General features: G+C 38.7%; 1 protein-coding gene across 34 annotated transcripts in view; it reads left to right on the top strand.

Moving 5' to 3' along the window:
• Positions 1 to 12,457, top strand: part of PTK2 (protein tyrosine kinase 2) — a 355,066-nt gene that overhangs the window by 108,802 nt on the left and 233,807 nt on the right. For all 34 annotated transcript variants that reach the window (XR_012093771.1, XM_073018384.1, XM_073018416.1 and 31 more), the window contains one exon: positions 3,431 to 3,657. Coding sequence is in view for 33 of the 34 variants with exons in the window: in XM_073018384.1 (XP_072874485.1) it covers positions 3,431 to 3,657 (227 nt within the window). In the remaining variant the exon portion in view is untranslated. The remainder of the gene's footprint in view (positions 1 to 3,430; positions 3,658 to 12,457) is intronic.

Here is a 12,457-nt window from a genome sequence, read left to right as displayed (position 1 = left end):
GGAAGCATGCTCTTGGACTTTCACAAGGACACTAATCCCGTTCATGAGGGCCTCACCATTATGACCTCATCTAGTCCACGTTGCCTCCAAAAGACCCTACCTTGTAATAGCATCACATTGGGGAGTATGGTCTCAACTTACTAATTTTGGGAGCAAACAAACGTTTAGTTTGTAACAGTGTATCTTTGGCATAAATTTCTAGAAGCGGAATTGCTGGATCAGAAGGCACATGTAGTTTTGTTATTGTCAAATTCCTCTTTATCCATATGATAGAAAATTCACATTCCTATGAGCAGTGTATGAGAGTTCCTGTTTCCCCACATCCTTACCAACAGACAGGGTACTGCTGTGACCTTTTTAAAAAATTATTTGACAGTTGTTTATGTGTTTGTATTTTCACAGAGGTAAAATTCTCATAACATAAAATTCACCGTTTTAACAACTTCAAAGTGTACAATTGAGTGTTTTTTAGTATATTCAACCATCACCATGATCAAAATTCAAACCATTTCTCTCATCTCCAAAAGAAACTCCTTACCTATTAGCCGTCATTCCCAACTCTGCCCTACCCCTAGGCACTGGCAGCTGGTAATCTTTCTTCTCTATAGATTTGCGTATTCCTTCATATAAGTGGAATCACAATTTGTGATCTTGCATGTCTGATTCCTTTGTAGTATAATGTTCTCAAGGTTGCTCTGTGCTGTAGCATGTATCAGTGCTTCATTTCTTTTTTTGCTGAACACTATTTCATTGTTGGGTATACCACATTTTGTTAATCTGTTTATCCAGTGAAGGATGTGGATATTTGGGTTATTTTCACTTTTCAGTGTTGTGGGTAATGCCGCTGTGAACTTTCACATGTGAGGGTGTTTCAGTTTGTTTTATCTCAGGGTCTCTCTCTGTCACCTAAGCTGGAGTGCAGTGGCATGATTACAGTTCACTGCAGCCTCGACCTCCTGGGCTCAAGCAAGCCTCAGCCTCCCAAGTAGCTGGGACTACAGGCACATGCCACCATGCCCAGTTAATTTTTGTGGTTTTTGTAGAGGTGGGGTTTTGCCATGTTGCCCAGGCTGGTCTTGAACTCCTGAGCTCAAGCAATCCACCTGCCTGAGTCTCCCAAAGTGCTGGGATTACAGGCATGAGCCAGTATGCCCGGCCGTGAGTTTTTATCTGGACATACATTTTCAGTTCTTTTGGGCGTATGTCTACCTAGAAATGGAATGGTAGGTTCACATGGTAACTCCGTGTTTAACCTTTTGAGGAGCTGCCAAACTATTTTCATAGCAGTTGCACCATTTTATACTCTTCCAGCAATGTAGGAAGGTTCCAGTTTCTTCACATCCTTGCCTACGCTTGGTATATCTTTTTAATTAATTGGATTGTTTTTTGCATTCTTTTCTATCATTTTCCCCCCTCATTTTAAAAGAATTTCTGTGTATATATATATAGGGTATTAGCTTATTTCTGTGATATATGGTACATGTGTTTTTCTTCTGTGTTTTTGACATCTTTTGACTTGGTTTATGGTTTTCCTTTTACTGTGCTGTCATATCTTTTTTTTTTTTTTTTTTTAACTAATTGGAAAGTGATTTGGATGAAAAAGATGTTATTTGTGCTTTGTTTGATACCAACAGAGGGTTGGCCCTTTTCTTTGCTGGGCAGATAGTGGGGAGATGACAGGGTCTGGCTCTGTCCCCCAGGCTGGAGAGCAGTGGCACGATCTCGGCTCATTGTAGCCTTCCCCTCCTGGGTTCAAGTGATCCTCCCACCTCAGCCTCCCAAGTAGCTGGGACCACAGGCTTGCGCCACAACTCCTGGCTCTTTATTGTATGTTTTTTGTAGAGATGGGGTTTTGCCAAGGTGGCTAGGTTGGTCTTGAACTTTTGAGCTCAAGCAGTCTGCCTGCCTCAGCCTCCCAAAATGTTGGGATTGTAGGCATGAGCATCTGTGCCTGGCTGGATCTGTGGTTTTGTGTTTGTGTTTGTGTGTGTGTTTGTTTTGAGACAATCTTACTCTGTGGTCCAGGCTGAAGTGCAGCAATGTAGTCACAGCTCACTATAGCTTCAACCTCCTGGGCTCAAGCTGTCCTCCCACCTTAGCCTCCTGAGTAGCTGGGACTACAGGAACACACTACCATGCCCAAGCTAATTTTTGTATTTTTTAGTAGAGACAAGGTCTTGTCATGTTGCCCAGGCTGGTCTCAAACTCCTGGGTTCACGCAGTCTTCCCGCCTCAGCCTTCCAAAGGGCTGGGATTACAGTCATGAGCAGCCATACCTGGCCTGCCACGATGGATCTGAGCAGGTATTGTACTCCAGGTTTACAAAGCTCCCTTTGCTTCTGCACCCAGCTGTTCTCATTGCAAGCCTGGGGATGTCCTGATATTATTCTGGTTTATTCCTGAGGTCTTACTCCTGTTTTCTAAACACTTTCACTGTTTTGAGAGACTCCTTCTCAGCTCAGGTTCAGGATTCAGTAACTGTCTTCAGGAGACAACCCGCAGAGTGTTTGACACAGTCTCCACCCTTCCTTCTCACCAGAATCCAAGATTTGATCTCTTGCTGCCAAAAGCTCTGCTGGTTTCTCTCCCATTAGTAGACTTTTCCTGGCCCTTTCAGCTCTGAAGGGCTCAGAATTGGCAAATGCCCTGTGGGAAAAAGCAGCCAGTTGTTAAGTAGAATTTCCTGTCTTCATCGGTGTCACTCATTGTCTTGGTTGCCTCAGAATGTCTTCATCTTGAGCCCTTCAAACATTGTTTGGGTTAAAAAGATTTTTAATCTGGATTTTCGTTTTTCTCAGTGGGTGTTCAGGCTTGTGCAGGCTATTTCTTCACACTCAAATAGAAGCTCTTTATCGCACTTAAAAAATGTAATTGTGCATGCTTTTTTCGTTTTGTTTTCAGTTGCTCTCTGTCTGATTCTCCTGTTAACAGTGAGTTGGTTAAGCCAGGGACCTTATTTTAATTATAGTGTTGTTAATCACCAGTGTGTAGTATGTGTAATGACTATTCATTGAATTTGTATTATACGAAGAAAGAACTTTTCTCTTAGGTAAAAGTTTTCAAAAGTAGGCAGCAAATTCATAAATTTGGCTTTGCTATGAGATTTTCCAACAAATATAAAGGCTATGATAATAAAAGGGGTGGGGTGGGGGTGTTACATTGTTTGTAGATATTTTTTGACACAGCTGAAATTGGAGTCCTGGCCTTTTAATAATTTGTTTAACAAATATTTATTCTGTAAATCAGGTCCTACTCTGGGTGTGGGGAGAGATAGCGATTATTTTAGTGGGTTAGGTCTCTATTCTCCTCAGGCTCCTTCTGCATATAACTTGAGAGAGTATAGGACATTTCGTATAAACATCAACATATCACATTGTAATTGGTAGATTTCAAGTATTATACACCAAAAATTATTTTGTTCTCTTAACAGAATATGACAGATACCTAGCATCTAGCAAAATAATGGCAGCTGCTTACCTTGACCCCAACTTGAATCACACGCCAAATTCGAGTACTAAGACTCACCTGGGTACTGGTATGGAACGTTCTCCTGGTGCGATGGAGCGAGTATTAAAGGTCTTTCATTATTTTGAAAGCAATAGTGAGCCAACCACCTGGGCCAGTATTATCAGGCATGGAGATGCTACTGATGTCAGGGTAAGTACGTTTTTCCATGAGACATCTTTAATGTTTATTTAGGTTAAAATTTAATGGCGTGTATGAAAAAAGATAGTGTAATAATTTTCATTTAACTTATCAGGGACTTTTCATATTACAGAAACGTTGTTTTTAAGATTTATTAGTTAATATGTGACTGACCAGAGTTCTAATTGTTGTAAAGTTTCTTAGAAAAATAGTGACTGAATCATATTTTAGTCATAAAATGCCATTGACTTGTTTTTCCCTCCTAGGTTTCTTTTTTTAAACTCTTGGGTGAGTACTAGGAAACAGTGCAACTAAAATAGCCTCTAATAACTCAAGAAATAAACTACTTTTCTAGAAAGTGTAATTTTGAAGGTATTTGCATGATTTCAGATAGGATAATTTCTTTTAAAACTCTTGAACATATGCTATGTGTCAGACACTGTGCTAGGTTCTGAAGATGTAAAAGGTCCCTGTGAAGTCCTTGATTTTACAGCTTAGAGCCTGTAGAGGGAGAGACATCATGAATGTGATTATAGTACAGTGCAGAAATGCCTCATGGGAGGTTGTTGTGGAAGCCTGGAGGAATAATACCTTTTAAATGTAGAAGTTAGTACTGGAAAGTATTTCCTTTGGGTCTGGGAAGTGAGTAAAGATAGTGATACAGAATTATGGGAGAAGAGCAAGCTAGGCAAAGGTAACTACATCTCTCTGAAAGTGGGGAATGAGAAGGTAGCACTGTGATTTCAGAAAGCTGAGTTTGGTATTTAACTGTTCAGTATTTGCTTAGGTGAAGTGTTAAATACCTCCTCTTTCTTCCCCTCTCCACCTAGTCTCTATTCATCTTTAAGGAGTAGAAGTTTCCGTGACAAGGAAGTTTAGATATGTCTTTTTTATTTTCTTTCTTTCTTTCTTTTTCTTTTTATAGTAGCTGAATTAATTAATTTACTACTCTCTAACTTATATGCTCTTATTATTTTTAACCAAAGCAAAGGGATTGGTAGAATTTAGATTTAAGGCTAAAAGGTCGGGCACAGTGGTCCATGTCTGTAATTCCAGTACTTTGGGAGGCCAAGGTGGGCAGGTCACTTGAGGTCAGGAGTTCGAGACCAGCCTGGCCAACATGGTGAAACCCCATCTCTACAAAAAATACAAAAATTAGCCACTTGTGGTGGCACATGCCTGTAGTCCCAACTACTCAGGAGGCTGAGACAGGAGAAACACTTGAACCCAGGAGGCAGAGGTTGCAGTGAGCTGAGATCGCGCCACTGCACTCCAGCCTGGGCAACAAAGCGAGACTCTGTCTCAAAAAAAAAAAAAAGAAAAAAAAAGAAAAAGGATTTAAGGCTTAAGTCTTGTCTATAAATTTTACATAATTTTTTGTTACCTCTAAATTTTAATATTAGTGAACTATTTCAAATGGATTATTAAAAATATAGCCTCTTTTTTTTTTTTTTTTTTTTTTTTTACAAACTCTTTATGAAGCTGGTTAGCTTTTTTGCTTTTTCGGTTTTTTTCTGCTTCTGTGTTTTACTTTTAGCTTTATAAACACTGTCATTTAGTGGAAAGGCCTGAAATGAGGGTCCTGCCATAAGGTTTATCAGATAATTCATACTGGAAAGAAATCTTGTAGATGTAACTTGATGTAAGGCTTTTAGTGTATATTCTAGTCTTTGTAGATTTCAGATACAATGAATGAGGAAACTCTTCAATAAAACCATTGTATCAGCCCTAATGAACTTCAGAGCATTCATACAGGAGGCAAACCTTTCAAAGATTATGAATTTGACAAGACATTTAGAAAAAATGTTCAAGACTTACATCAGAAAACTCACCTAGGAAAGATTGTAACAAATGTGCCATGGTTTTAGTATCAAACTTTCTTCATGTAAGGGGATTACTACCATAGAGCCAGTGTCACTGCAGGCATGTCAGCCTGTAGCCAGTGTTAAAAACTTCCTAGTCATACATTCATATTGTGAAGAAAAATTTACATCAGATGCAAATGCGTAAGTTATCAGAACTCATTTATCAAACTCGTGAATATCAATCTGATCAAATCTATGTGACCACAAACAAGGTGTTTTATTTCACAGTAATTGGCAAATCATCAGTCAGTGATTTTCAAATTGAGGCAGAAAAATCACAGTTGGCATTGAATTCACCATAGCCTTTCCTGGGATAGCATGAGGTTCTCGTGATACTGAGTCACAGTAATGGAAGATTGGATGTTATTCATAACCCACTTCCATTGAATGCTTTAATGCTATAACATTTGAAAATGCAATATCGTAATTGTAAATTAATGAGTGGATTTGCACATCTGAAGAACGTAAGAGGTATCAGACAAAGGAACATTGTGGTTACAGAGTATTGTCAGGAAAGAGAAAAATGGAAGAAACATGACAGCATTTGAAGGCCTGATGACCTTAGAACAGGAAGTGGGGATTGTAGGATTTAGATTGAAGAGTTAGATTAGTAAAGAATCTAAGTATAATTACTTGTCAGAAAGAAACTGACCACTGAATAGCATCAAAGGGGATGCTACACAACTATTTTCTGAAATGATACAGCTTGTTATTCAGGTAGTGAATAATTCGATTCAGTCTTAAACTCATAGCTACATTGTCCATTATCGTAGCCATGTGCAGCTGTTGAGCACTTGAATGTGGCTAGTCTGAATTGACATGTGCTATAGTATAAAAATATATACCACATTTCAAAGAGTAAGAAAACAGAATAAAATATCTCATCAATGTGTTATGATTACATGTTGAATGGTAATACTTTTGATATAGTAGGTTAACTATATTACTGAAATTGAATTCACCTGTTTATTTTTTACTGTGGCTACTAGACATTTTAAAATTACTTATGTGGCTTGCATTATATTTCTGCTGGACAGTTGAGCTCTATAGAAAGGAAATTCTCAGAAAGACTGCTTGGATCAGAAAAACCAAAACCTTTTGAGGAGTTTAAAGATTTGTTTTCACCAAGAATGTCTGGATTTTTGTAACATTTCATTGTAGAGGCTTTCTCATGCTTCACTTAATAAGTATTAGTGCTTTTACAGTTGTGTGTGCTAATTGTATGTTAACTAATGTTTGGTTGTTGAAAAGATTCACAAGATTTTACTGTTTATAGGCAATGTCCATTACAGCGACAGTAGTAAAATGATACTCATTGAAGTGATCTGGAGATCTTGGGTCCAGGCTTCTTGGCCTTGGACATGATTTTTCTGTAGATGTGAAACCATTACTGGCTTATGTGTAAAGCACCTTGGTATGAGGAAGTGGTAGGGATCTGTGAGAGGGTCACACAAGCATCTCCATCTACATAGCCAAACTCAACCTGTGGACCTCCCCAGGTGCTTCTAAAATCAGATGCACCTTGTCAGTCCAGTTATTATCACAAAATCGCACTGACAAGCTGGTGTATTCTGCCCCTTAAACAGCTCAGGATCCCATGATCACAAACATCACTTATCTTGGCCGTAGCTTTGGCCAAGTGTCAGTACCGTGCTTCGGGCAACCCTAGAGATAAGCGTGGGGTCAATCTAGAACAGCCAAGAGAAACCCAGGCTATACAGTGTTGAATAAGACCAGTCATCTAGAAACATGGCAGTGATAATTCAGAAAAACAATGACATAAAATTCCAAATTCTACTGGAGAAATCGCCTATTTAGGAGAAAGAATGACATTTACACCAGACTTTTCATCAGCAGTGCTGGATGCAAGAAGATATTGGAACAGTATCTTCAAAGGACTCAGGGAAAATAACGTGTACCTTAGAAGTCTATGTCTGATAAACTGTGAATTAAGATAATGTGAAATGAAGGTATCTGCAGAGAAGTAGTGACGTAGAAAGCTAATAGCATGGGCTGTCTTTGAAACAATTAGATGATATAATTCTGCATGGAAAAAAGCGAGCCCAGAAGAAGATACTGTAGCAGGATGCAAGAGACAGTGGTCCATTGTCATACTTGCTGCCTTGTATGCTGTCTTGTACCTCTCTTAATGTCCCCGTAGTCTCTTGAATCTACCACCATGATTTAATCCAACTTTCTGCCTATTCTCCATCTGTCGCCATCCTGTGATTGGTCTCATTCTAAATTTGCAACCTTAGTGCTACCCAGCTGTCAAGCTGTATCCCTCCATCTTGTTCTCTCCTAGACAACCATTTCAAACCTCCTCCACTTTCATGAACTGCAGCACTTGAAGAAGTCCACACATTTCTATGTCTTCCCTTTCCCCAGCATTTGTACCTCACTTCTCTGTCTTTAAACTTCTTGCTACAGAATAACCACCCAGTGCTCCTGTCAAAGGGTTACCTCATCTTTTAGTCACTTAGATCCATTTGCAATCGTTCTTTATTCCTCTTTTGCTCTGAAGCCATATCCAATACATTAGCTAATCCTGTCCACATTATCTTCACAAATATATCCAGAACCTACCCATTTCATATCGCCTCCACTGCTACCCCTTTCTTTGAGCTCCTCTCCAGTAGCTGCCTTAAAATGTCTCTTCCATACATTATGGCATGGTATCCTAACTGACATCTTGTTTCCCTACTTGCTCTCCTTAGTCCGTTGATAACCCAGCAGCCAGAATGATCCTGGAGAGATAAAAGCTGGAGTACTTCACTCCTCCACTCAGAACCTGGTTTCATTTAGTCAACATGATCCTTCGAGAGTCTCACCCATCTCCTCCATCCCATCCCATCGTGCCCTATCACCTTCTGTCCTAGTCACTCACTTTTTCTTTCTGTTTCCTGTTTGTCTAACATGCCAATCACTGAATCAGTGATTTGCTTAAAACCCCCCCAAAGCTCCCCATTTCTTCCAGACTAAAAGCCAGATTCCTTTTGTGGCCTACAAGGACCCACAGGATCTGGCTTCTTGCTTGTTCTCACTCTGCCCTTACTAATTCTGCCTCCAAGGACATCCCAGTCTAAGAATGCTCCCTTATGGCTCACCATTTCTGTTCTTCTGTCATTGTTTTATTTTCTTCAGATCATTATTATTGACATTGTCTTGTACTTGATTTGTTTGCTCATTTATTAGCTGTTTTCTTCCCCAACTTCTTAAGTTCTGTGACATCAGAGATCTTTGTACTTCATGGTATTATTGCCAACGTCTTCAACAATGTCTAGCAGGCAAACAGCAAGTGCTCAGTAGGTATAGGTACTTTTGTTGAATGGCATCCAAGGCGAAATGGAATATTTCTGACAGAAATATGTTAGGAGAATTGGCCACAGAAGTAGAAAGCCTTAAATGACAACCACAAATATATTGATTTAATAGCCAAAGATTATGCCTATTCAAAGCGATACCCCACTTTACTGATATCTCTATCAAATCTTTGTACCTAGCTTACTTTTTAAAAAGACATTACAGGGATGAGAACAAATAATTTTATGCCCATACACCAGGCAAGTACTGGGCAAATACCATATGATGCTGCTTAAGATTGCACCACCATTGAGTTCTTGGACAGTATTCTTATCACATTCAAAACCCCTTAAAATTTTTCTGACTGGTACATCGAATTTTTCTAAACATATAGCATAGCCACAGGTTTCAGTACTACTCATGAGCCAGTAGGGAATGGTTGGTAAATCTGAATCTGTAATAATTGTAAATGGAAAAAAATCAGTTCATGTAGTTTGCTAAAATACAGGTGTGTTGGGTTGGATTAATCCTAATTACTGTTACCAAGCTGGTAGTGAGAAGACTAGCAATGGGAAGTAACATTGTGTTCAATTTAAAATCATCATTCTGATGGGAATGGGAAAATTTTCAGTGATTTGGGATTCTGCAAGAACAAACTGTGCTATAAACAACTGGTATCTGTAGGGGAAAGGAATTCTTCAGGGATTTTCCCTGAGTTTGGCCATAGGGAGGTGCCTGGAGGACTTTTCAGAGCAGTCCAATGGTCTTCAGTGTTTATTGTTAGGTGTCGTCACTGCACACTTCATGTGTGTTAGAAGTGTAAGCTGTTCTCTCTGATAGAGGAGCAGTGAATGTGTATTTAAAAACATTTAAAAACAATTAATTGATTATTAATAAAAATCAATTGAACATTGATTATTATGAATTCAAATAGTTTTGATTCTAGAAAGGACTACGAAGGTCTTAGAAAATTAAACTCTTCCTTTACAGGATAGAAAGTATCATCTAGGAAGAAAGCTAGAAAGGAAAGCTTTAAGAAAAAGCATAAAAGCTGTGTTAAGGAGGAGAACTTAAGCTAATAGAGCACGAGAAAGAGAAACATTTTGATTTCAAAATCCTTAGAGATAGTGATTGAGGTAGTGATTTCCCATAGGTAGAATGTTGGCTCCTAAAGATGCCTGCATCCTAATCCCCAGAACCTGTGCAGATGTCCTCTTACGTGGCCAAAGGTACTTTGTAGGCGTGATTAAGGCTACAGACCTGAAGGTGGGGAGATGATGAGTCCTTCACTGCAGTGGGCCTTTTATTACTGTGGTCAGTGGGAGGTGAATATGAAAGAAGGATCAGATGCAACATTGATGGACGGAGAAGACCATGAGCCAAGGAGTGCAGGTGCCCTGTAGAAGCTGGAAAAGGCAAGCTAAGAGCCTCCAGAAAACAGCACGTCCCTGCTGACAGCCTTATTTTAGGCCAGTGAGACCCATTTCATGCTTGTGATTTACAAAACTAAAAGGTAATGCACTTGTTGTGTTTTAAGCCCCCAAATTTGTGGTGATTTATTACGGAGGTAATAGGGAACTAATACAGTGACCGTGGACCATCAAGATAAAAAAGTGCATTCTTTGTCTTAGAAGACTTTTAGAAGGACTCCTAGTTTACTACTGGACCAAGAGGAGGAAATGTACTAGGTGTTGGAGAACAGGATTTGAATTTCTGGATCTTGTTTTTTGATAACCCAGTGATGAAAGCCTCCACGAAGAATGATAGGAATCCCTTGGTTTTCTAAAGCTGAAGAGTATCTGAAAGAGAAACACAATGAGAAAAAGAAACACTATACTATAGAAGAATCAGTAATGATGATTATATTTGGTAATTCTTAGGACGCAGTAAGGAGATGAACAGTGTCATCAATGTGTGTTGCTTCAAATATCTCTTCTAGTAATAAATCTGAAAGTTAAGTGTGAGGCTATAGCTAAAAATATAAAATATCCCTTTTTGTCCTCTTTTCCCCACAAACCACTTAATATTCATTTGCACATATTCATTGTCATGTCTTTGTCCTGTGAGACTCTAAGACATCTGAGGGTCAGGATTGCGTCTTAACCGTTATTGTGTCACTAGCATCATGCATGTAGTGGGCACTTCAGATGTTCATGAATAAATGAATGAACGTTCATGAAAGAATGAACATGGAGGAAAGAGTCACGTGACCTATTTCGAACAGTGGTGAAGGTCATTTGTTTGAAAGTACTATCTCAAAGGTAAGTGGCTAAATGGAACCAAGCAAAATAATAAAAACTTTGAGAAATGAACAAAACTATGGCCTCATCTCACTAGTGAGTAATCAGGGAAATTAAACCATCATAATAACAGTCAAATACCTGTGGGAGTTTTTTTGGTCATCAAATTGATCATCCTAAGATTAATTTTACTCATTATTAATGTGAGATAAATGATACTTTGTAACATTATGCATCAAGTATAATTGGTATAGTTTTGTTGATGGGCAGGAAGTTTGGTTGTACTTATCAAAATGTTTCAGTTAAAGGAAATTTTGCCTGTTTCTATGCAGTGGTCATAAATACCTTTGATGACAGCTAGAAGAATGTTCCTAGCAGTATTTTCATTTACACCTTCCTTTCTCCCTCAGAACAAGGAAATCTTTATTCATCAGTAGTAAAATGACCTTGCACATTTATGTTATGTTCCTGGTAAGATACAGGCATGATGTAAACACTGGCTTCTTTTATTTTAACCTTAAAAAGAACCCTTTAACCATGAATGTCTATATGAGAATTTAATCAGAAAAGTTGTGTATTTCTGACACTTGGGATATGAGAGACAGGTTTCAGAGTAGCCAGCTGTTGTTTTGTATTTCATAGGACCATATAGATGTGTCTTCAAAGCCACAATGAGAAATTTAAATTTAATTCTGGTACCTTTAGTGGCATTTTAAACACCCATGTCCTATTATCTTTTTAGAGACAGTCATTTTTATTCTAAATGTATGCATGTGTGATATGAAAATGGGGCACTTCCATATGGCAGCACTGTGGAGTTGGTTGAGTATACATTCGTCACTAAATACATAGTTTTCAGAATTATTTGTTGAGTTATCCAGACCAGATATTTAGTTCTCAAAATTCCTTAAGTTACTGAGTATATACATTTAGCACCACATATTTAAGCACTTTGTATATTTGTAATGTTTGCCGTTACCCAGATAAATTTATAAGCGTGCTAGAGAATGAGCAGTAGTACAGAGTGCAATATGGATGCATAATGAGAAAGCAAAAAATGAAACAGAAGGTAATATCTGTGTGTTTATTGCTTTTCACTATTCCATGGAGAGTGAAAATTGAAAGCTGGTTTACTCATGAGGTACTACTGTATGCAGAGGCAGTGTTACTCAAATCCACACTTGAAGTCACTCTCAGTCTCTTCAGGCAGCATGATCAAGTGAATGGAATAAGATTCTCTCTGTTCCATAAAACTCCAAGACAGAAACCTGCCTTTCCCTAACAAGTACCACGGTTCTGGGCTAAGCCTCTTTGAGACTGGTTTGCCGCAGGTCTCCTATATGTGTGCTGTGAGTTCAGAGGCGATGAAGTGACTTTTTCATGGGGTCACTACAGAAGGCAACC

This window comes from Chlorocebus sabaeus, chromosome 8 (assembly GCF_047675955.1).
Source record: "Chlorocebus sabaeus isolate Y175 chromosome 8, mChlSab1.0.hap1, whole genome shotgun sequence".
In the NCBI taxonomy this organism is placed as follows: domain Eukaryota; kingdom Metazoa; phylum Chordata; class Mammalia; order Primates; family Cercopithecidae; genus Chlorocebus; species Chlorocebus sabaeus.
The sequence above is the reverse complement of the archived record's forward strand: the minus strand, read 5'-3'. Positions and strand labels throughout refer to the sequence as shown.